This window comes from Monopterus albus, unplaced genomic scaffold, assembly GCF_001952655.1.
Source record: "Monopterus albus unplaced genomic scaffold, M_albus_1.0 scaffold1.1, whole genome shotgun sequence".
NCBI classification, from domain to species: domain Eukaryota; kingdom Metazoa; phylum Chordata; class Actinopteri; order Synbranchiformes; family Synbranchidae; genus Monopterus; species Monopterus albus.
Window position 1 is genome coordinate 1,587,465 of NW_018127881.1, and position 24,990 is coordinate 1,612,454.

Here is a 24,990-nt window from a genome sequence, read left to right on the forward strand (position 1 = left end):
TTTGTTCTGGGCAAGACACTGCACACTGAGCACCAACGCACTTCTTGTGATGCGGGGAGTTCTCATGGCTTTTGATGGGGTCTTTCCTAAAATTACTGCTTCCAGTAACAAAAGCACTTGTGGAGTCAGAAATCAATGGAAACTGACGACACACTTTGCAGAACATTATGTCATTATGCTTGTCATGTTCCAGCCACAGAAATTCTTTTGTCCATGAAACCAAAAAAGCTGCGTTTTCTTTTCGCCTCACACTCTGATTTTTCAGGAGTTTTCCTCATTTTGGTAGTCTGTTTTTTCTTTAGCTGGCCCGTCGTCCTCCTGAACTGTCGTTTTTGGCTCAGCAGAACTGAAATACCTGCGTAAATCCATGCTCCTCCTCTCTTCTCTCCTCACACACAACTGTTGGTGATTTCCACAGGTCTCTCCACTAGGCATGCAGTCTCTCTCACGTTTAAACTGGCTGCGCGAGATTTCACTTATCACGTGATAATTATGACTGACAGGATTACGTCGCAGAGCGTCAGTGACAAATCTTGTAAATACAGCACTGCCGCTGAAATAAGTAAAAAAAGCGAGTGCACATTCACACGTCCCCTGCACGCACACACAGGCTGAAAATATACCGTTAAATCCTTTACTCCGGTAACAGACGTGTTCAGTTCAGCAGTCCAAAAGAGTTAATCTAATCACTATGTATGTTAACAGCAATTTAAGACAAATATAGTGTAATTTAACGGAAGATTATGGGAGAGAAGGGACGGGATTTTGAATAGTGTTCTGAACCGCGACAGGCGCTGTGTGACTGACTGTGACCTCTCTACTTAAGACGTGGCGCTGCTGCTCTACCCCCTTGTCTCCTCCGCTACGTATTACTCGACCGTGTCACTGAGAATCTGCAGTCGTGGCGCCGCGGGGATGATTTTTGGTGTTGCGGCTTACCATGAAAAAATGTATGTAGTGGAAACACTGTCCCTGTGAGATAGCCCCACGGGCAGGGCTGGATTATATTTAGTAGCCCGACTGGAAGATAAGCTAGCCCCGGGCCGTCGGGCATGCGATTTTGCGAGCCCAGCTGTCCCAACAACAAAACGCATAAAAGTCATACTCGGTAGCCCATCGATTTCTTGGTTATCATATTGTTAAGTGTTGACATGGTTTGTTGGTTATCTTGGTTAGTTACAATTAAAAATATTCACAGTTACTGATAGAACATTGACTAGCCTGTTCACTGCTACTTGGATGTCATATGGTGGAACACTAACTAGGCCACACAGTTGAAGTTGAATCTAATCTAATCTAATTTACCTGTGCAAATTTTGCTAAATTCATACGCTGTTAACTCAACCATCTATGAGACTGACATCCATGGACTTATGCCATATTATGTAGAGTTTCCTAGTGATATTTCTGTTGATGCAGAACTTTTGAAAGCCTCATTTCTACTGCGTCTTTCAGATGCTGTTTGCAGTGATGGGGCTGCAGGGGGAAGATGCAAATATGTCACCCTGTGGGATTAAGGTTTTTCCTAGCTAACAAGGTGTTTTCATTATTATTATTTCTCATCATCTTCCTCTCCTCCCCCCCCCCTTTTTTTTAAATCACTTTCATTTTGACAATTGCAGCATTGCTCTGTTTCACCAGCAGCTGTTACTGCCTTAAGCCCATTCAGTTTGTCCAGACATGGGCTACAGATAAAGACTTCATATTTTCCCCCATAAAATGGAGAGAGATTAACGGTAACTAGTGTGTGCCTGGACCATGTGTGCTGTCTGCATGCAGATGTAGGATTATATCTATTTTGCAAAAATGTACTAAATCCTTAGTTGTGAAAGAAAATAAGAAATTTCTGTTGTATCAAGTGACACATACTGGCTGATCCAAGCAGCCCTTTAAACAGCTGGGCTTCTTGGGTGCCCTGGGTTGGCTGTCACTGCAGTTTATATTGTTACACAGGAGAGCAAACAAGATATGTGAGAGAGAGAATCCATACAAGAGGGAGGGTTGGAGGAGAAGGCAGCGGTGCAAACTGTGTTCATGATAGCGTAAGAGCAGTGGAGAGAGAGAGGGAACCAGTAAGCAAGCAACCAAGGGTTTCTGTTTCCCTGTAGTGCTTGTGCTTCATTCAGAAAAAAGAAAAGGGGTAGTCAGATAGAATTTTGTTTTCATGAAACCCATAATAAAACAGAGTTGGTGCCTACAGAGAAGAAGAAAATGGAGCAAGATCAAGGAAGTACAATATGCTGAAGAGTGTGGCGGAGCTAAGCACCTCTGAAACTCAGCTATTTACTTGCTGCAGGAAATGGAATTCATTAATTTGTGCTATTTAACGAGATATAACTGTCAGTGTTGTCTTGGTCCAGGGATGCTTCTGCTTCTCCTGCGATAATGTGCTTTTATCGCAGGAGTAACACCTGATCTAACGTGGCTGGAGATCCACAGAGCTGAACTCTAAATACTGTAAGCATGTGCTGTGTGTATGTGTGTGTTTGTTTGTGTGTGTGTCTGTTAGCAGGTGTTAATAATTTGCAGGTGACATGTAGCTTGAGATTTGGTTTAACATGCAGCCATCGCTGCCGTTATAATTGCTTTTTATGTTGGCACATTTTATTGTTGCACTTTGTAAAGTGCTTGCTGCAATTTAACTAATTATTCCTTAGTAACAATGGAAAAATCATAATGGGGCTTGCTTGAAGATAATTGTATGTACTTTGCATATTGTTTCTTCTTATATAACTACAACTCATCTTCCTAGAGCAAGGAGGGGAATGCTGATTGCTTTTACATAGAGGGATTTTACTCATTACAGGCTAACGGATGCTATCTAATTTGTGGTGACTTAAATGGTGTGCTGTTTGTGTATGTGTCTAGTTGTGCATTTGTATATCTATGTACAGACAGACACAAAACGTGTTCAGCGAGCCAAATGCTGAGGTAATAAGGAATTCCCTTCCACTGGTTCCCTGTGAGGGAGAAGGGTGGAGGGGGCCTGGTGAGGGTGGAGAGTCACTAGGAAGTAGGTGTTACTCAGCAACACTGTCATATTGAGGATAGAGGGATGGAGGGGTGCAGGGAAAAGGGGTCACTTATAGACTTGCATCAGATAGGTGGGAAGCCCTGTGTTAAGAGTTCCTGAAGTTTATCCTTGGTGTGAAGGTACAGTAATGATTATGACTGTTTATGAATCCACCTGAAGGTAGTCATTTGATATCTAAAGACAATATACTTTTATATCTGCATTCATCTGTGTTTGCCCTTTTTCTGTGTCAAACAGTGTGGGGAAGCAGAGAGATTACACAGGAGGTGAGAGAGAGAGAGAGAGAGAGAGAAGCAGCATAAGTGTGAGAGAATGCACAACAGCAGAGTCCTCTCCAATAAAAAAAAAAATCAGTCACTATAAATAGCAAACCATCTTCATGGCCTCAGCACTGTTTCAGGTTTAGAAGACCTGGCTTTCATTCTGCTTCACTATTCTGATGGTTATAGCCTTGCAAAATCAGACCCACAGTGCTCCACATTGCTTCTTCCCTTTTATTTATTTATTTATTTTTGTTCACTTGGCCCAGATCTGTCTTGTGCTGGATATGTGATGTTTTATATAATGACTGCCTGTTTGTGCATGTGTGTGCATCTTGGAGCATTATAATGAATCAAGATGCATCAGTGTCCTAAGCTGTACACCCTAATTTAACTAGCTTGTTGTTGGCTTGTAAAATGACAGTGATCACATGATTCTACCCTCTAGTCAATTAGAAATGCAAAGACATACAACTACAGCAACCCCTAAATTAGATAGAAGCCACCCATTTGGTGTCAGGTTGCCAGAGCTAATGCTCTTTTCTTCCTGATGTCTGTTAGTCTGCATATTGGCCCCTTTCTTGAGCAAGAAAGTGCTTGCATAGCTAATGTGGCTAAAGTTAGCTGTTATGCCCTGACTGACATAATGCAGTCCATTCCCCAAGAAATTGTGTGCGTGTGTGTATGTGCATCCTTGGCTGTGCATGAGACCATTAATTTAGGTTTTTGTTTGTTTTGTTTGTGACTTTGGAGTTCTCCTCCCCAGGTAGTTGGTGCTCCTGCAGCCTGACTCCTGCATACTAATTGCCAGTGCGTGGGAAAAAGACTGAGCACGAGAGGGAAGGAAGGGAGGAGAAAAATCAATTGCAACCCCTGGAGTAACTGCTGCTGTAATTGCCTTTAAGTCAGAAGGTTCACAGTTTCTCATCTGGAGTGTTTTTAAAATCCTCATAATTTTTAGATTAACAAGCACAGAAGAAGAAAATTGTGACAGAATAGCTGGAAACCTTAATATTTTTGTTTAGAAAGTATCACCCTACACCCCCTTTTTCTTTCTTATATGTCTCCATCTTTGAACTTTTCACTTGCCCTGACATCCCCTAAGAGGTTTTTTCTGTTAATGCATGTTTATGTATGTGTGATATTTATTTCTGTGTATCCCCAGGCATTTATTTTAATAATGTGATTATATCAGATGCATTTCTTAAGAATCTGAAGACTACTGCAGTGCAGATAGAGACAGTGAACACAAAGCAGAGGTTTAATGAAGGTAGCTAGCTAATAGTAACAAGCATGGATGAGTGTCTATTAAACTCTTAGGTAAAAAAACAAAGAATGAAAAAAATGTCTATGAGTCAGCTTTAGGGCTGATGAAATCAAAGGCAAATTACAGTGTTATGCAAATTAGGTCATCTCAACAAAGGAATCTGACTCGGGTAAGTGACAAAGAGACGTTCTGTACCCACTTATTAAAGAGACGGACAGTGGGACTACCTAAGACAAATCAAAATGTGCCCATAAGAGCCCTGTAAAGCTTTTTCAAACAGAAATCAATAAGTAAATGGTTGAGGGAAGGATGAAAGCATTGCAGAACAAGTTAAGGAGTGGTAGTTTCTGACAGATGATTGTGATGAGCTTAGCTGATGGAGAGGCAAGAAAACTGGAATGAGGTGGGGACAGATATATTGTTATTCTTGGGCATGGGGAGGTATTGGGAGTGGTTGGCATTTGCAGGTAAACAGATGGCATAGCACAACGTGATCCTGACCTGCTACTGCTGTCAGGTCAGCTATGTGATCTAGTGAATCACTGCTGTTTGCAGTTTCTCTCATTAATACAACCACCTAATCTGTGCTGGGGCTTCAGTGTTGGCAGTGACGAGCACATGAACTCTTATACAGCAATGGGTGAGTTGAGACTAAAGCATATAATTAATCTAACATTGGCAACACATTTTAAATACAAGGAGTCAAGATTTTTTTAAGTTGTCATGCATAGTGTATGTTACATGAAGCATTTTCATTTGCTGAAGCAGAGTCTGTTATATGCATTCTTATGGGCTGTGTCAGACCTGTCTTGAATAAGAGTGCGTTGTAATGAAGATGTGCAACAATGTTGAGGAGGTTGGTGAATAGATTAGAATCTACACAGTTGTATTCAGATAGTCTTAGCACAGCTTAGAGGAGCTTGCATGTCTGTCAAATAATCCACACAATATATGCCATTTTGTGTCCACAGTCTGTACAGCCAGCCGCAGGCCTGTTATCATCCCCTATTTTTTATTTTTATTTTAGCACAGCGTCATCATTGTTGGAACACTGCAGTCGTCCGATGTCTGGCTGGTGTAATGGTAATGCATAAGGGACAGAGGCCATGTTTTATCTGTTTGTGCAGACATATTGTTATAGTTGCAGCTGTTTCTGCTTTTAATGCCATCTGTGTTGATGGGTACTATATGGGTACTGATGTGTAATAGAGTGATCTTGTTTAGCATTTCTGTTTGGTTCTCAGGCCCTGACCTGTGGGTCTGCAAGATTTTAAAATCGATGTTTAGCTGGCTAGGTCCCTCTAGAGCAAAGGATAAAGGACAAGCACTGAAGACGAGCTTAAGTGAGATGCTGGGTGTTAGACTGAACTGAGTATTGAGTGGCTGGATGTTGGCTGCATGGGTGTCTGAATGACTGGCATGCTGCCTTGCTGCTGGCTATTCTGGAGTGCACAAGCCACATTGTAAGAGACCACACTTTGTGCTGGCCCAGAAGAGAGAGTCTGGCTGGTTGACTGGCTGGATGCCTGACTTCTGGGTTAGGCTGGCTAGGAGTACTTGAGCCTTCAACACCGTTTTGGCATGACACCCCATGTCATCCAGCTGTCCTTAAGTGTGGCTGTGTCAAATGCAGGTGTTTATGTAGACCACAGAGGACACTGGGTACCATATGGACACATCCAGTGGTTGGTCAGTGCAATATTAATCATCCAGACTCTTTTTGTTTCTTTCACTGTTGAATAATGAAATCATAAAACTTTCAGGTTGGGTTGAATCAGTTTTCACTTACTTTATCATCGTTCATGGTTTCTTTTTAAATTTTGCTTTGTGTTATGCAACAGAAATAAAACACTCACCATATTTGAAATGGACCATGAAAGATCAGGACTTCTCTTGTTGTGACCAGAGAGCAAACAGGAGTCTTGGACAGGAGTGATTATGAAATTCATTGAGTGTAAGCAGAAACTGCTGCTGCTTCCCTCTGCACTGGAATTGGATAGGACAGGATATAATGGATACTAGGTGAGAGAAACGCAGGCAGAAAGAGAGAGTAACAGTTGAAAGAAAGAGAACAGTAGAGATACAGAGAGAAATAGACATTTATAGACTAAACCTAAAAGGTCTGAGGTAGTTGGACAGTGAGCTGTATCATCATTATCATCCCTGGGGCCAAATTAGTGGCCTTTTAAATGTGACCTGGACAAAGCACCTTGATGGGATGAGAAAATCTGTATCTGTAGCTGGAGTCAGATCTAGTCAGTTAAAGACCACCAGCTAAACAGAGAGAAAGTTAGAAACCCAGAGAGCAAGACAGCTTAAGACATTTAGTGCAGAGGGGTGATAAGGACAATAAATGTGTGTGGTGACTTGAGCTTGATTTTTGCACCTGCAGTCATGGGTGGTCCCTCCCTTAGGGCTGGAGTTGATTCTGACCTGAACTGGTGAATTATTCCTAGGGACCACACTGAATGTGCTTTCAACTTAGGCTTTGCTCTCAGGCCAGGGCTTTCCAGATTTATTTACTGTATCAACTGGGAAGACTGGTCAAAATATGTTGGAGTTCTATGTAACATACTGAAATGCTGTGGCAAATTCAAATCCTCTGCTTTTTTTAAGTCTTGGCAGAGATGGTACAGATCCTTTTCTATTTGGATTCAGGCACAGCATGCCAAGTGTGAAATGTGTGTTGCTAGTCTCTCTTGGTTACAATGGTATTCATAGATATGGTATGATACTTGCTGCACAAAGCTGTCAGTTTAACTCTGTAAAAATGGGATGCCACTTGGTGTGTCAAATTGAAATGGAGCGTAGTCAGCACCTAGCCAACTCTATTTCATATTGTTCTGGTCAGGCTTTGGAGCATATCCACAAGACACTTGCACAAGTGCAAACACTTAAACGCAGAGCACGCACAAGATTTATTATTGCCTTTACATAGATCCAACACAAATCCATCAAGGTTCCTGCATTTTCTTTCTTTCTTTTTTTTTGCTTGCTTAACATGAGTTATCAGTGCCCTTACGGGACTTTGGCACTTAGACTTAATATCAAGCCTTAAATGAAAAGCCTTTAACGAATTTATCTAAAATTGTTATTTCATCACAACACACCGACTTCCGTGAAATATAAAGTGCAAATGAGTAGGCAGTATGTTTTATTACATAATCATCTCTATCATTATGTCAAGTGTTTACTAAGGCATTTAGAGTTATGTGAAAAAGTGAAATTCATGTTTATCCCACAGAGCACAGACCTGCTTGCACGGGATGTCTGCCCAACACTATTTGCCTGCCATGCTGCGGCAAACAAAATAAAGGTGGAGCTTATTTGAGCATGGGTCACTGCTTCTGGGGGATTCACCTCTTTGCATGTATTACTGGCCTTCAATTGATTATTATATCAGTGATTGTGCAGCACTTCATTAATTATTACTGCTATAATTATAAATCCAGCAGAGTTTCCTTAAGGTTAGCTTTAGTCTGTTCAGGTAGGTGAGTTGAGTAAAGGTGAGTTAGTATTAGGGAGTTTGGTAATATTCTGTCAAATTTGAATCCAGTTCCAAATCCTTTCAAATCCCTTACTGAATCAGATTTATAATAAATCACTTGTCAAGGACCTCGGACACATAAGAAGTTTGCTGCTTTAAAAAGTCAGTTTATTTCACTCACTACAACAGCAAAAGAACTTTATACTATTTTGTGACAATATTATTTATAAGTCTAGCCTTTTCTACAATTTGTGCTTTTAATTGTGATTATAGACCAATTGCCAGACAGTCTGACACTGACACGATTAGAAAGTACATTAATAAACTATCAAACCCAAACCATGGACATTTTGCTGAGCCTAAGGGTGGTAGTTAGTTTTATTTTGTCACTGCTCTGTGACTTTCATTAGTCTGCTACTCACTGGGGCGCGCTGTGCTGCATTTGCAGAAGCACTTCAAGTTCAAGTAAAAACAATAGTGAAAATATTAATTCTCCTTTATCATTCTGTAAATATTGGTTAAATAAATCATTGATATTTTGCCACACTAAGAAGTTCCCATTCCCTGTAGGTGAACCGGTTGTTGCACTGTGACAGGTCACAGAATTGGGTCACACTAACACCAGCAGTAGGCTGAGGCTGAGCACTCGTCCTTCTCACATTATCAAATAGAACACAAGCTCTTACTTTAACATGTTGGATGCTAGATGAACAAAGTTTGTGTTTCCTTGAGTACCATCCTGAAAATATCACTTTTGTTGTTTTTGGCTTCACAGTGGGTCTGCCATGTTTGTTTACCGTGTGATACGCATCATAATGTATATGTAGCTAAGTTACCACCAGTTTGTATACAGTTTTTTGCCCCTTGGTGACGTCCGTATTATCAGAGAGGCCAAAGAGTGTAAACTAAACAGAGAACATGAAGGATAATACGATAAGGGATTCATTTGGCCATGATGTTTAACAAACTTGGATATTTCACCAGTTTGGAACTGGATGCAAAATAGAACTAGCTATCGGAACCCATCCCTTGTTAGTACCTAGGAATGATACCTATTAATCGTTGTTTACTTCACCTTGTGCATATGTCTGTGAGGGAAAGGCAAACTCTTTCTGTCTGCTGGAGGCTACTTCCTTATCTTGCAGGTCTGTTCTTGTGTCTGTGAGCTCAATCTGTTTAGTTCAAGGTTCAGCTCCACCAGCCCTGATAGTTAGTCACTGCTCTTATGATGATGAAGTGAAACAGAACTGTCAGTGTGTGAGGGGAGTCATCACCAATCTGCGCATTTAAATAAATAACTGTGTGAATGACTCACATTCTGATCACTTTGAAAGCCCCATTAAGTCTGTTTGACTGTGTATGTACATCTGTAAACCTTGTTGGGTCATATGTATATGTGTTGTCTGTGCGGTTGAGCTATGTTGTTCAGGCTGTAACCCATGCTGCTGCTGTGTGTTTTATGTGGCTCTGTCCATTTTATGTGTGTTTATCTGTGTTCATGTCAGTACCCAGGGACAAATACACTGGAGCTTGTCATGGGGGGAAGGGGGTGGGGGAATGAGAGAGAGAGAGAGAAAAAGAAAAATATGGGGGTGTTAAGGAATATGGCTGCTTTCCTCTTGGTGACAGAGCCTGTTGCCATGGAGCTGGTCCTCCTATTGGTGGAGGTCTGGTCCAATCACTTAACAGTACAGATTGTTTCATCATTGAGAAGTTTTTCCTCTCTTCCTGTCTCACTAGCCACCCCTTGCTCCTCTGTCTTTCTGTCTTCCTGACACTCTCCTCCACTACCCCCCAACCTTCTCACAGTAAGAGAAGGTAATAAATTACATAACATTTATAATGAGTACAGGAGCTGCCACCCAATTTCATTTTGACACACTTACTCATTTTAGACCAGCAGCTCAAGCTGAGCAGGCAGAATCTCTCATAAATTTCCTCACTGTACTATAGAAGACAAGATAACCCCACATTATTCTGAATCATGTTTCTGATTCTTTTAGACAGGGAAACCTTTTTTTTATCAGCAGCTGATGGCTCAGTATTGGTTATGTTTTGTAGTATAGGCATTTGATTGCTACTCCTCTTGGTTTGTTGTTAGACTGGTCATTCCGCACAAGGCTTGGGAACTGCCTCAGCCTAAGTTTGTTAACTCAAACATGAAACATACCGTACTTGTCACAGATAATTATTTTATTCAGACATTTACCATCTACTCCAAGTTTTCCATGTATGTAGTTTTTTTCTATTATTGTATCCCAAAACCTAAAAAAAATGAGAAAATGTAAGAATGAATAAATATTAATCTTTTTCAAATTGTTATAGTAGGCACAGATAGGAAAGTCATATCAGGGGTAAAATCTTTATTATTGTGCACTGATGCATGTAGTGCATTAATTTGCTCAGCTCCTCAATGTCTGCTGTCTCTTTCACAAACACATTGACCTCAAATTTGTCTGTGAGTAGCTCCTCCTTTTAGTGCCCCCTCTGAATCAAAACATGATCATGCATGAGAGGAAAGCACAAAGAAGGTGCAGACCAAATAAATCCAGAGTTCACAGATGGTTGGTATCATGAACACCTCTGCACAAACTTGTCCAAAACTGATGCATTTAAGTTAACTTTGATAATTAAGTTTATTTATGTTCTTAGCACAATACTGTTTTTTGTATAGACCCAACTCTTCAAATACATTATTTACAGTCTTGTAAGGAGCCTACACATGTTAGCTCTGCTAAAGTTAGAATACTGCTGGGTTGTCAAGGTTAGCAGACTTTAGTCAGTTTCGACTGCCTGTGCAAGTGGATAACAATGTTATCCACTTGCACAGGCAGTCGCACAGGTAGTTTTGATGAGAGTGTGCCATGCCACCACTCAGGGAAAAAAATAGAGAGAAATGTGTGATTCAAATACATGAAAGCTTTCATAATACATCCATTTACAAGTTTGGCGCTTGTCTTCTTTGGAGACTACTGGTGCTTGTCTGGCAACAGAATGATGTAATGACTGTGTGTGTTGCCTTTTCACCTTTTAGTGGAAGTGATGCAACAGTAGACGGGTGTCAACAGTGGATCTCTGGAGTCTACTTGTTTGGATCACTGGAATGCCTTTTTAAACCCAAGTCTTAATGAGGTTATAGCGGTCGGGCAGGTCAGAAAAGCAGAGTTGGCTGTGGAACAGTCACTTAAAGTGTTGGCTTATAGTACCTAGTCACTTAATTAAGGTGTCTACATGGTGCATGTGTCATTACGTGCACTGTGCCCTCTGTTGTTTTGTGCACTCGGCTCACAACCATCAATGTATTTAGTGTAAGGCTTTGAGGAGTTTCTACTGCACTCCAAACACTGTAGAGGGAATGGAATTCTTGATGATGTTTGTGGTACTTAATATACAAGGGGAACCAAGATGATAGTCTGTTGGTCCTCTAAACCCGATGTGGAGAGGAGATGGCGAACTCATTATACTCATGAAACCGATGCGTATCAGAGATTCGGAGGGTGCTTCATTAAAGTATTTTTGTCTGCCTGTTTGTTTAGTTGTAGCACTGAGGTCACATGTTACTACTGAGCCAGTCACTAGCAAGGAGCCAAGAGCCCTCATGCGCAGTTTCAAAAAATGACCGGCACACACCAGACTTGGGCGGCAGTGTAGTGACGTGATTGCTGGGGGTTTTGATAGCGCGTGTGGAGTTTGTGGCACCCTCCACAACTGGTTGAACTTTGCAATGTGCTTGTATTGTGTTGTTTATGCCACCAGAGCACCCTCTGTCAAGATGGATTCCTCTTAATAGACATACTGATGTCTTCTAGACATAGTCCAGTAATATCAAACATGATACTGGCCATTGATGGGACCGAAATAGAGCTGCATTAAGAAGCAAGGAATCAAAACTTTTAAATTATGTTTAAGGTTGCCAATGTATATTTGTTTTGTGGCCTTGATGCACTCGTGATGTATTGGGTTGTATGAATTTCACAGATGAATACAATGTTGCAGCACAATTTTTCTTGGTTATCATAATGTTCTTTCATTTGAGATCATAATTGGAAGAAAAATATGTAAATCTTAATTTAGTTCAAACCCAATGTTTATGTCAGCTGTGGCATTAGACAAATGTAATTCATTGTCTTCAACATGACAGATAGGGTTTTCTTTATTATTTCTCTTTTTTTCCTCTTCAGTTGTTCCCCTGAAGCATTTTCTTTTGCTGTACATGCTCACACACTAGATTTGTTTCTGCTTCCATTTATGAGAGCACAGTTTGTGTCATGGTGTAATGCAGTCTTGATGCAACTTGGGGAGAAATAAGGAGTGCTTGGAAAGAGGCAATGGAGCTTCCTGCTTTTGAAGATGGGCCACAATTGTCATGAGACTAAGATTGAATAGACCTATACCTTATGCAAAACTTAACACTCCAAACAGTTGATACGTTAAATATATTTGTTAAAAGTATTAGGCTGCTGCTTCTGTGTCTCTGACATCATAATGGTGATGATAACATCCTGGAAATGTTTCACATTAAAGTTAAAAATGCCATTTGAACACGTGAATGGCAAAAAACATTTCTGGAACTGATCATCATAAAATATTAATAAAAAATGGGTTTTTGAAAACATTTTGTAGGTTCATTTGGTTCATTATTTCTTCATTAATTAATGTGATTATTTCATAATTCTTATTTACTTGTTCAATTGTGGCCCACATCACCCTCACCCACATTCCAGCACTCCTGCCTTCATCAATAATGCATGCAAGAGTAGGATCCCGTCTTTCCACTGGCATTTGTTCTTTATGCAGAACGGAGACGTCACTCACTTGGCTAACATCTTTCTCTCCATCACCAGCTTTCTCCTTGTGTTTTTTTCAGTCTGATTTGTTCTCTCATTCTTCCTTCTCCTTCTCTCCTCATTCTGTATGTTCCCCCACATGCAGCAAAGAACTTTACATAGGTTATAACTACTGAGAGCAACAGAGAGAGGGGGAGACTTGGAGAGAACTACAGAAAGGTAGGTAGGTAACAGGGGAGGGAGGGGAGAGTATGAGTCATAGCTCGTCCCACAGGACTGAGTGGGCTGGCTGAGTGGAGGGGGATGGCGTCAGCAGCAGGCCTGACAATTTGAGAAGACACATTAAAAAGAGTAAGAAAAGGAGAGAGGAGAGACCGAGCTAACACTTAATAGTGGGTGGATGGAGAAGATATTGATGGGAGTGCTTGACGTGGAGGGGGTGGAAGGCAGGAAGGGGTATCCTCAGTGCTGAGAGAGAAACAAGAGGGGGTGGCAGGAAGGAGGACAGAGAGAGAGAGAGACGTAGATGGAAACAGAGAAACCCTGTCTTCCGCAGCAGTTAGCCATTCATGTCCCCCTCATTTGTGTTTTGTCTCTCATTAGTCTGCCTTAGGATCTTCTTTTTTTTTTCCCTCAGCATCTTTGTTACTTTGGATATCTGAGTTTTCCTGCTCTATTTTTCAGACCTAGAGTCACCTTAATCGCTTTTATATAGCACATGGCAAAAAAATATGTACTGTATTCTGGAGTGTCAGTGTGTATTGGCCAGTGATGCATGTATCCACATTTTAATATGTGAAGCACCGACCTATTTAGTGTGAATGTGCCTGGGCATTTCTTCTACAGTCCTTAATGATCTGCCAGCCCCCTCATCCCCTCCCTGCATGAGACTGTGCAACTGACGCAAAGGGGAATCCTCTGACACAGACAAACACTGGTATGCAAATGCTGCTGATATATAAGATGTGCAGGCACAGATTTTGCACAAACTGCTGATATTATAGACACATCAGCTGCCTCTGTGAAGACATAACCTTGCTGCCTTTTGTGAAATGTGTTTGCTCTGACGTCAAATGGGCGAGGTGCACAGCTGAATACAGAAGAGATGAATTGGATGGCGCTGCCTGCATACGTCTCCCACTGCTGTCTGTGGGTTTGTACTTGCTTTCTCACTGCTTTTTGCAGCATTCTGTACTTCCATTCACCTTCAGCTTTCATTCTGCCTCTGCAGAGAAAATGGAGAGGCATGTCTGCTACTCATGCCTCTCCATTATGAAATTTGAAATGATGTGATGACTGAAGTAAAGTAATAGTAGCAGCTTTCAGTCATTACCCACATAAAATTGTAGGACTATACAGTGCTCTTTCTCTGTTACTTAAAGTCTGGGTGTCATTAACAAAAAATATTCACTATAGGATTAACATTTAATCGCTCTAGATTCATCTGTTATTACGCTCAGCAATTTAATGATTTCTGTGATGTACCAATGGAATGAATATATTCCATATACATTTTAAATTTATGGTTTGTTGTATTCATTATCAGTAAGTTTATAAATGCACATGTTGTTGACAATCATGATGTATAGTTTGGGTCCCATAAAGAGACCATATTCTCTTTGGGGTCTCAAGCTGAAAAAGTTTGAGAACCCAGGGTTTAAGGTATAGAGAGTTTATAGTACAGTTTCTCACCACCTCAGAATGAAGTTGTATGAAACAGCATTTGGACTATCTGACAATTGCATCAGATATTATGTTTTATTCATTATATATAACAAGCAACTTATCAAATTAATGTATTTGGCATTTGGCAATAGCTCAAACCTTGGTTTTTGGCTCCATGATGTGCATGATGTCTGTTGGGATGTCAGTCACTCAGAATTTGTTATTTGATAAGTTTATTCATTAAAAGACTTGATATTGACAAGCTCTCTGCTCTTACCAGTTACCATGCAGCAGTTTTTTTTTCTCCTGCTTGTCCTGCTGCTAACTATTACTGAGACTCTGACCCAGTTTGATCTAGAGCAGCTAAATTTGACAGTGAGCTCATACCCACATAATATTTAGTCCGGCTAGCCGACTGTCTGAACCGGTGGTATATATTCTGTATGCTTTAACACAAATGTGCACACACAGTGTTGACCAGTCAGATAGGTCTCTTCGTCTTTCACTCACTGGCCCACTCACTCACACAAACACACATCACACTCAGGACTCCCTTCCTTTGGTGTGGTAACCTGACATAGTGGGCAGGGTAAGACCTGTGTGTCTCAGCTGATTGCCTATCATCAGGAGGGCTTATGTAAGCAACTGCAAGGCCAGTAATGTGAATGAAGTGGGTCAGGGCACCCTGTGCTGCATTATGATGGCTGAGGAAGTGTTTTATTTATTTTATTTATTTATTTATTTATTTATTTTTTTTGTGAGTGGTGTGTGTGTGTTTGCATGTGTGGCACATCTACTGTACAATTGTGCAAATGTTGGGGAACCTCTTTACAAAAAGCTCTGTTTTTTTTTATTGGAACTTACACTGTAAGATATGGAATAACACATTGTCAGTGGGGCTGAGTAACTGTCTTAAAGACACATTTGTAGTGACACATGCAACAGTAATGTTTCATATGTGAAAGTGTCTGAGATGCAAGAGTGGTTGTCTGTAATATCACTTTATTGTTTGGTTCTGTGTTTCTGTGATAATTCTGAGTGGCACAATGGAGATCTGAATTTTGAAGGATGCTCTTTTGTGGAGAGAGTGGCAGACTATAACAAGATTCAGTTAATTGTTGCTCCCATAAAAAAGTTGTTTCTTGAAATGGACAACTAGCAATATAGGGCTAAATGTATATGTGCAGTAAGTGGTTGATCCTGCTGTATTACACCAGCCTGTTGATGTGGTGTTTATAAGGCCATCATAATATGGATAACCTCTTTTTCAGTTATGTAACTGTCCCATGTCTTGTGTGAATCAGCTGTCCTGTGTGTCTATAGCCACATGTGATAATGCAGATAGTTAGCAGTGAGATGTCTACATCAGGCCCACTGACATATTGACTGAACTGGAACACAACAGGCAAAGGTGGTTTTGTAGTTATCGAGTCTGCAGTGTGCAGTCCTGGCAGGAGCAGGAATAGGCTTGGAACCATGGTACTATAGTAACATGAAGCTGGTGTTGAGCTAATTACGATCATCACCGTTTTCCATCAATCGGGCAGCATTACTAGTAGCAATTTCAGTTTGTTCATCTGCTCTGCTCAGAGCTGTGATGTAGTTTTTGCTGATGCAAACAAAACTTCCTAGCACAGCTACACAATTAAACTGCTAGTCAACCATCGTCTGGGTTTTATTTGTAAGGTGTGATTTTCACCCAAACATAGCCACGTCTTTGTTGATTCAGGGTTTTGTGTGGTAATCATTCATATGAATGTGTGACTGTTTCTTAGGTGATAGAGAGTAAATTGACTTTAAATAAAATATCATTGCTCAGTGTGAGCATATAGTAGCGTAGACTGTGTTGTATTAAGTGTGAAAGCCAATATGCTAATGTTAGCTTATTCATTGTGATATTGATTTACTCAAGGATTTAATGAATATGACTCAGTCCTGTATGCCAAGGGTTAATAATAACATTTCTTCATCATGTTTGATATAAACGAAAGAGTGACCCGTTGGTCAGCATTGCACCAGCACAAGTGATGTGTATCTGGTTGCGGTTTGAACTCCATTGAGGCCCTAAACTTCCATGCGTGTGCAGATTTAATTGAAATGTGAGCTGCGTGTACAAGAATAACAACATGAATTGTTCGATGGTGAAATTGTCCACTTTCTTCAAAAACTGCTCAGTTATGATATATTTCCACTTTGGCTTGAACAAAAGCTTTTCCATGTTCAACAAATTTGAAATCTCCTTCCGTCTCCACTAACCCTATCTTTGTTGTTACTCTCCTTGTTGTTTATTTTTACCAGCCTGTGAGGCCTCATTGCTAAAAAATGACAGAATTTTTGTCTCGCTCACAGAGGAGTGGGACAAAACAAAAAAAAAAAAGATTTTCAGTCTGATCAGCAGTGGCTTGGTGTGTACTCACACTAGGCATGGTTGCCTACTCCCCTGCTGGCCTGTGCTCTCACTGCACTTGAAATGATCTGGACTGAAACATATTTGCATCACCACAATGCAACTGAAGAGAAGCGCTCTTGCATAACACATAACATTTGAGTTCCAGACATGGTTAGCTATCTAACTGATCGCGCAAGTCCAGCTGAACCTTGCCCAGCACAATCATGCTAGTCAAATAGATAGGACTTTGGGGTTCAAATTTGCTTGGACATGGTACAGATTGCCTAGGCTGAATCAGAGATGGGATATGAATTGGGCCTAGGACAACTTATGCAAGTGGTCCAGGTTCGATATGAAAAATCTGAGTTGGTTTGGTAACGTGTGAATAGATCTGATTTGAAAAACATCTGATTTGGACCACTTCAGCAGGTAATGTGAATGCAGCCCAATAGTAATAGGCTGAAGTCAACTGGACTTAAGTTTTTAAAGAGACTTCATTACTTACTTGAGAGACTTTATCAGCTCTCATTTGACTTTCTTCTACCTGATATCCCATGAACTGGATGACTACGAATCCAGATTGCTTGTATAACAGGCTATGGTTGCCTGAACTTGTAGAAGAAGAAACTGGAGGTCCTGGTCTCTCACTTCTTTTTTTTGCATTGTTCTTTCTGCTTCTCTGTTTTCATCCCTCTCAGTCTGTGCATACTATAATAAATGTATTTATTTTTAATATCATTCTTCTCTCTGCCCTTCTCCTGGTACTCGCTCAACACAAATGGCAGCAGTTGAGAATGACGTTACCATCTCCTTGGCAACCCTGTTTGTGTGTGATGAGGGAAGCAGGGGTAATGTTGATGAGAGCTGAGGGGACATAGAGGAATGGGTGGTGGAGGAGAGTTTAGGTAAAGCTGTTTTATTCATAAGCTCTCCATCTCCAGCATTGAATCAAAATTTTGTCCACTCAGCCATGAGAATGACACTTGACAAGACTATCTTTGCTTTCTAATCCAAAACTATTAATTCTTTTAGTTCAGTATACTGTGTGTGTCAGCAAGAAAAAGCAGGAGATTATTTTGACGTGATTGAATCGGGCATTTGTAACTGCCTACAGTAGATAGTGTTTTTGTATTTTGTGATGCCTTATGGCAGGGTTGCCTAAGCAGGGATGGTTTTGGGGATGGGGGGGTCCTTGGTGTAATGCTGATGCTGATGACGCCTTTGCTGTTGCATTGCCTGAGTCTTCCCCACACTGGAAATCCCTGTCTCAATTTTTCACTCATCTCATCTGTCCTGCAGCACAGCACAACACAAAGTAGCTGACTGTATCATGTCTTAGGTGAATCTGTAGTTCTAGAGGTGCGTTGTGCTGAGCACATAATTTACATGCACTGCTTTCTGACATATCTGCAGAAGTATGTAATGCTATGAGTATCTGTGATTTGTTTCCACACTTTTTCTTTATGTCCTGCTAACTGGTTAAAGACACATCGTAAAGAACTGGGAAGCTGTAGACTGCAGCATGTTTTTTTTTTCTTTCTCCATTTCTTCACATATGGGAGTGGAGCAGTGAACAACTCTGTTTTTCAGTTTTCGTTTGAATCGATAAGATTGTGATTGGCTCTCGCCTGGCTGTTGCTCACACTGCCTCAGAGGATGTTTGCATAAAGTACAGCGTTCCTCAACTTTCCCCTGTAGTGTAGGTGGGTGCTTTTTGAATCTGTTGAGCTCTGCAAGAGAGACAGGGCTGCAAAATCTGGTCTGATTCACAATGAATGCTGCTGCTATTGACCTTTTATACCAGATGATATAGCTAGGCCTATCAGACAGATGTATTGTTATCCATCTGCATTGTCTTTATGTGTATGAATGTTATGCTGAAGGCATCAGTTACTGCTTTGGAGCCAGCATTTCTCCCAGAGCTATTTGTGCTTATGTGTTATGATTTTCTATATAGAGAAAATGTGTTTAGTGATGTAATTTAGAAGAAGTGAGGACAAGAGAGAATGCCTGTCATAAAGAAGTGATCATTGTAGCTATTGCTGCGTTGACAGTTTTTGTTGTTGATGCCAGAAGCCAAAGTATAAGTTGATTTTTGATTGATGGAAGTTAAATTAAGAGGAGCTTGCAGATGGAGGATGTCTGGAGGGTTTAAAATAGAAACGGCAGGGAGGGGGGGGGTTTGTGTGTGTGTGTGTGTGTATAATGTTCTGTATTCAACCAAATCTGACTGACCTGAGTGGGTAAGGCCAGTGATGACTTTCATCCTCTTCCAGTCCTGCACTGCATTTTGTATGGCAAATTACCAATATGACAATATATCTTATTATTTAGTAAATTTTTTTTTGTATTTTTGTTAAAGCGGATAAAGTTCGCAAAGGTGTCTGACAGACTCCCAAAATTTGGAGACATACCTTCAAGTATTGCTACTAATAGTAAATTATGAAAGAAATGCAACTGTAGGACCTCAATTTAAATGTCTGACACTTGCTTCTATGAATTTAAGGGGAAAGAAATATTTTAACTTGACCTTTTCCACATTTTCCATTCGGTGAGGTGCCCATCCTGTCATATCTTTTTAATATTAAGCAGTGACAAAGTCAAATAACAAAGATTGCTCATTTGAAAACCCTGTGTGCCAGTGAGCTCTGAGCTTCCAGCTACTTCATCCCCCTCCCTGCAAGGATCAGCAGCAGTAGCAGTGATGAGTCATTCAGCATGTGAAACATGACGTCATTCGTGTCTTCCTCTTCTGCTTTTGGTGTCCAGGGCTTCTGGAGGACAAACCATGCTGCTGTAGTGAGTCAGAGGGAAAGAAGAGAGAGGCCTTGGAGGACTGCTGAGGTGGTAGCTGGCCTGTCGGTGTGCTCCTCCCCCTTGTCTGGCTGGCTAACTGCGGCCTCTTCAGTTCACCTGGTCACTGTAAATATTAAAATGAATTACTGCCTTTTTTCATATGTGCATGTTGTATATTTTGTAATGTTGTTCAATAACCTGTTTCAGAACTCTTTTGTACCCATATTGGGAAATTAAACAAAATTAATTTCAGAGAAGATTCTTCTGTAACTGTAAGTTTTGGCTTGTGCTAAAATTCCTTCCTACATAAAAGAAAGTAAAAGTTATAAAACAACTTTTCCACTTCACTTTTCCATATTAGAACCAACCTGAATATAATGAATTAGATGATTAAAAAAATCCAGTCTGTTTCATCTATTACAGTTGTCAGGTGTAGTATAAGCAGTGTAGATGTCATTTTGGTTATGATTGGGTTATACAACTTATTTTGATTAGAAATTAAAATTAATCATGTTGATAATATTACTTTGTAACCAGCAATGTGTACTGAATTTATTCATTTATTTTTGAACATTGTCAAATTGTGGGTAGGTTTGAGGCAGCTTATTCTTAACAAGTAGTAGAACAAACCTCTTAAAGGAAAATAATGTGCTCTAAAGAAAATGTGTAAGTCTTTTTACAATTCTAGCATTTTTTCCTTCTTCATGTTGTTTTCTCACAGCCCCACCCTGAAGGCTAAGGCTTATTATGGACTGTGTTTCGCCCCCTGCTGCAGTACTACCCCATACCCTACTGTAGTGGGTTCTCTTTGTCTTCCTGTGTGTTGTTCCCATCCAGACTCACTGTACAGAGTCCAGCACACATCTGATCCTGCATACAGGTACTGTAGTTGCTATAGTAGTACACTCTCACAAATATGCTGCATGTGCTCTGTCTATGCTTTTGCTTTGGTAATTCATTGTCAAAAAGACACTGCCTTTTGGTGTTTAAAACTGTTACACTAGAATTTTTGTTTTCCTTTTGCCTCTCTTCTTTCAGCCACTCCTGGGTTCTCCGCCCAACCCCCTCCCCAACTCCCACCCTCTCCCCCTCCCCTGAGAAGATGTCAGTGAGCCTGACACCAGACATCAAGCAGGAAGGAGAGAGTGGACCACTCATCGAGCCCTGCAGTCGAGGCAAGACCTCCCCTCAACCACAGGGCACCAAAGAGGGGACAGGAGAGGGCCTGGAGCTGGAGGATATCTCCCCACAGGACGCACAGGTAGGAAAAATTGATAATGCAAAATTATTTTTAGGAATTTTAAACCATTACATGTTATATTACAATGATGGCTTTGTTGAATAATTGAATAAAACAAATTCATTGCAAGAAATTGGATTGCATTTTAAATGCTGTTGAATTACATGGCATGAGTAAAACCAGCATGTTTAGCTGGTCTGTAATATTGTTTCTCCTACTGTCAACCATATTCAAGCTGTAATTGCTGCCAAAGGTGCTTCTTCAATGTACTGTCTGAATACTTTTGTAAATGGGAGATTTCAGTTTTTGGTTTTAAGTAAATTTGCAAATAAAACTTTGTTTTGTAAATTTTATTTTAAATAGGCAAATTTGCCATTTCATCTATCAACCTATACTTAATAACCCACAATGACAAAGTGTGCAAAATGTGAAGGGTCCTGAATACTGTTTGAAGCCAGTGTTATATATATATTGTCAGGGGACAACTAAAAGTTAAACATTTTCATCTTTATTCTTTACAACTGGATTCTCATTTATAAAACTGTGAGTCTATATACCAAAAGTTAATGTGCACAAAAACACTAAAATAATCAGATAAAAACAAATAAATGTTTAAATGTGTACATTATTATAAAGACAACAATTTTTTCTTGCAGAAACGGGCTCCTAACCACAGCCATGGCAGGAAAAGGGCAAAAGTAAGTTATTTTTGTGTGTGTTGCTTTTGCTAAAAAATAAATACTCATCTTTGTTCAAGTAACTTGTATAATAATTTTTTTTTTATCCCAATTCCTGAAATAACACCCCTGTTTCGTTGTATAGGAAGACCTTCCATTATTAACATTGTACTCCTCTTAGCATTGGACCACCTCCTTTTTATCACTGGCTTAAAATTTTAAACCTCATGAAGGAGTTAAAGGATAAAGCTAGTCATTTTCTATAATTCACTTTCTATTAATAGTATTTTCAGCAATCCCCATGCAAGGACTAAAACCAGCAATGAATTGCTTCTACTTAGGGTTAATGTCTCTGTCTCCAACCCGGATTAGCTTATTTGTCTGTTTTGTTTTAAAAATTGATTAAAAACACGTGACAGAGATACACCGCTGCACTAGGTGACATATTTCTTCATTATGAAACACAAGACCTGCATATTTGTTAAAATGTTGCCCCCAAACGCTCCAAATGACCATAGATTTTACAGTGAATGAGCAAGGACCTGTATCCAAAGCAGAGAGCTTGCAGGGAGATCTTTTTATGTTGCCGAAGCAGCATTTCATTTGTTTTATTCCTCATTTTACTTCATAGTAAAGGCAGATTTTCTTGTTGTTTTAAGAGGACTGGGGTAATTGTGAACTACAATAATCAGTGTTATTAAGCAAAAAAAAAATTTGTGAGCATGTCTCAAGAACAAAAACTGAGCTTTACAGATAATCAATGTGACTTTTTTTTGTTTTTTTTGTTTTGTTTTTTAAGTCTAATGCCAAACTGAAGCTGGTACGGAGTCTGGCAGTGTGTGAAGAGTCCTGTGGTCCGTTCTCCAGTGATGGACCTCCAGAGTCGGTACTGTTTCTGTCACTAACCTTAGTCCATACCTCGCCGTAAGCCTAGCTTGCAATTTTTGTTTTATCTACAGTTTATCTAGGATTTATTATATTTATATTTATTATAGACTTAACAAAATTAGAAAAAAATTAGCAGCCTTGTCATAGCAATGTAATGTGGTTGTCCAGGATGTCATTCAGCTTCACATCAGCTGTCCATCAGACAAGGAGGAGGAGAAGTCTTCTAAGGATGAATATGAAAATGAAGAGAAAGAGAAGAAGGATAAGACTCCACGAAAGATGCTATCACGTGGTAAGGTGCAGCTTTGGAGGTTAAATGCATTTTGTAACCTGTTGCTCTGGACTTAATCAAACCTGTGTAGTTATCTTAACTAATATGCATTGATAACTCTTATAGGTTTTGATATGTCATGACTGTTACATATAAACATGATGTCCACTGTTTTATTAATATGCAAAGTGATATGGTGTCAAGCTAATTTCTCTGGAAGAAGATGTGATCTCTGTCTTCTTTTTTAGATTACTTGCCTCACTCCCTCTTTCTTCAGAGGCCCTGAGGCATCATTAGACTCTGAGATGAACAGATAAAAAATGGCTAGCTCAACTGTCCAGTATAGTGAAAAGTTTTGAAAAATGATATACTGAAGAGTGTACTTTAGGCATAAAAGCATAGATCAGCTAGCCAGTATCTTATGATACCTGCTTCTTCATTTATTCTCCCTGAGCAAACTGGAAAGTCGTTGCAGGAGTGTTGGGCTGTCATTTTAGGAGCTATGCTTAGTAGCAATCTGACTTTACTCTATCTTACTTGTGCTTTATGGAAGTGTCACCTGCTCTCTTCCTACTCGCTATCAAACTTTTCTTCTCTTTCTTGTTTTCGTCTGTTAGACTCCAGTCAGGAATACACTGACTCCACGGGCATCGACGTTCACGAGTTTCTGGTCAACACACTGAAAAACAATCCTAGGTATATGATTGCCACCAAAGACTGACTTAGACATAGCTGTAATGACAAGAGCAAAGCAGAAAATAAACAGAAGTGATAGTTATTATTGAAAGTATTTATTACTGTACATCATATCTTTGATTTTTGTTTGGCAACACTCTAGTCCCTGATCCATTCCCTCCTCTCTCTTTCCTCCTTTGGCCCAGCAGGGATCGAATGATGCTGCTCAAACTAGAACAAGATATCCTGGAGTTCATTAATGACGACAAGTAAGCCACATTTTTCGTAACCACCTTCTTGTATTTAAATTTAGCTCCTCTACATCCATATCTTTTTTTATTTATAGACTGCTGAGCTAATGAGAAACCAAAATTTAAAATCTGCCTGGAGTCCTCTTGTGTCAAATGAATTGTCCCCAAAGTGTGACTGCCAGCTTGTCAGACACCTCAGAATTTAAAAAAATCAACCTAAACCTTTTTTGAAAGGATATTTTTTGTGGGATTCTTGACAACAGGAGGTATTTCAGTTAGAGAAGGATAAGATATGAATATTTACCACTGTTCTTTAGAAAATATCAAAAATGTAGCTTCGTATGTTTCAAAAATGATCCCGGTGAATCCTCTACTGGAGTGTTCACAGAAGCTCTTAAAGTGCCAATCAGTTTTGTACATGTGAGAATCCATGTCTTTCTCAAATTATTTTAAGGGCTTTAAAGAAATTGACAGTGGATATGAAAGCATCCAACTAAGAGAAAACTTTTGACTAATTAATTACTTTTGATTTAGTAATTGGCAGCCCATTGCAATACAGTGTTGAAAATAGCATATCATACTCACAATTTTGTCTTTTGTGTCACCTGCAGTAATCAGTATAAGAAGTTTCCTCAGATGACTTCTTATCACCGTATGCTGCTGCATCGTGTGGCTGCCTACTTTGGAATGGACCACAATGTGGATCAGACGGGCAAGGCTGTCATCATCAACAAGACGGGCAACACACGCATGTTAGTGTACTTTCTGCATTGGTTCTGGCTTCAGCAGCTACTCTCTTAAAGCTACGAGAAACTCAGATTTAGAATTACCTTTCCTAATCTTTATAGAGTGTAGGCATTAACAGAATGTAGTGAAATTACACTAAAAACAGTTAAACACTATAGTTTTTCTGACTTTCATAAAATCCAAATACTAGGATTGTAGTGATGTTAAAATGGGTCATGCTATGGACTATTATTTTTAAATGAAATCAGGAACATTAATACACATACACAATATAGACAATACAGGAACTACATAAGTAATGTAAACAATCTCAAGGGAATATGCAGTAACACGCCCTTGTGGCTGAGGATTCTGTGATAACACAAGAAACACAGGATGAAAGTAACAGAAGTATCCTGCAGTCATGAACTCTGAGTAGGATGACGAATAGCCTGAGCCTAAACTTCACCAAAGCAGCAACCTGTAGCTGAACTAAAACCTGTTTTGACTGAAAGCCAACAGAATATCAATACTCCTGAGAAATGAAACCAATTCGGGCCCTGAATGCAACTAAGAG

At 39.9% G+C, this 24,990-nt stretch overlaps 1 protein-coding gene across 1 annotated transcript in view; it reads left to right on the plus strand.

Annotated features, from left to right (window-relative positions):
• Positions 1 to 24,990, plus strand: part of r3hdm2 (R3H domain containing 2) — a 57,453-nt gene that overhangs the window by 6,919 nt on the left and 25,544 nt on the right. Inside the window, exons 3-11 of the mRNA XM_020610581.1 lie at positions 19,659 to 19,811; positions 20,407 to 20,565; positions 20,724 to 20,946; positions 21,582 to 21,623; positions 22,402 to 22,488; positions 22,659 to 22,782; positions 23,379 to 23,457; positions 23,646 to 23,705; positions 24,299 to 24,439. Of these exons, the coding sequence (XP_020466237.1) occupies positions 20,788 to 20,946; positions 21,582 to 21,623; positions 22,402 to 22,488; positions 22,659 to 22,782; positions 23,379 to 23,457; positions 23,646 to 23,705; positions 24,299 to 24,439 (692 nt within the window). The 5' untranslated portion in view covers positions 19,659 to 19,811; positions 20,407 to 20,565; positions 20,724 to 20,787. The remainder of the gene's footprint in view (positions 1 to 19,658; positions 19,812 to 20,406; positions 20,566 to 20,723; positions 20,947 to 21,581; positions 21,624 to 22,401; positions 22,489 to 22,658; positions 22,783 to 23,378; positions 23,458 to 23,645; positions 23,706 to 24,298; positions 24,440 to 24,990) is intronic.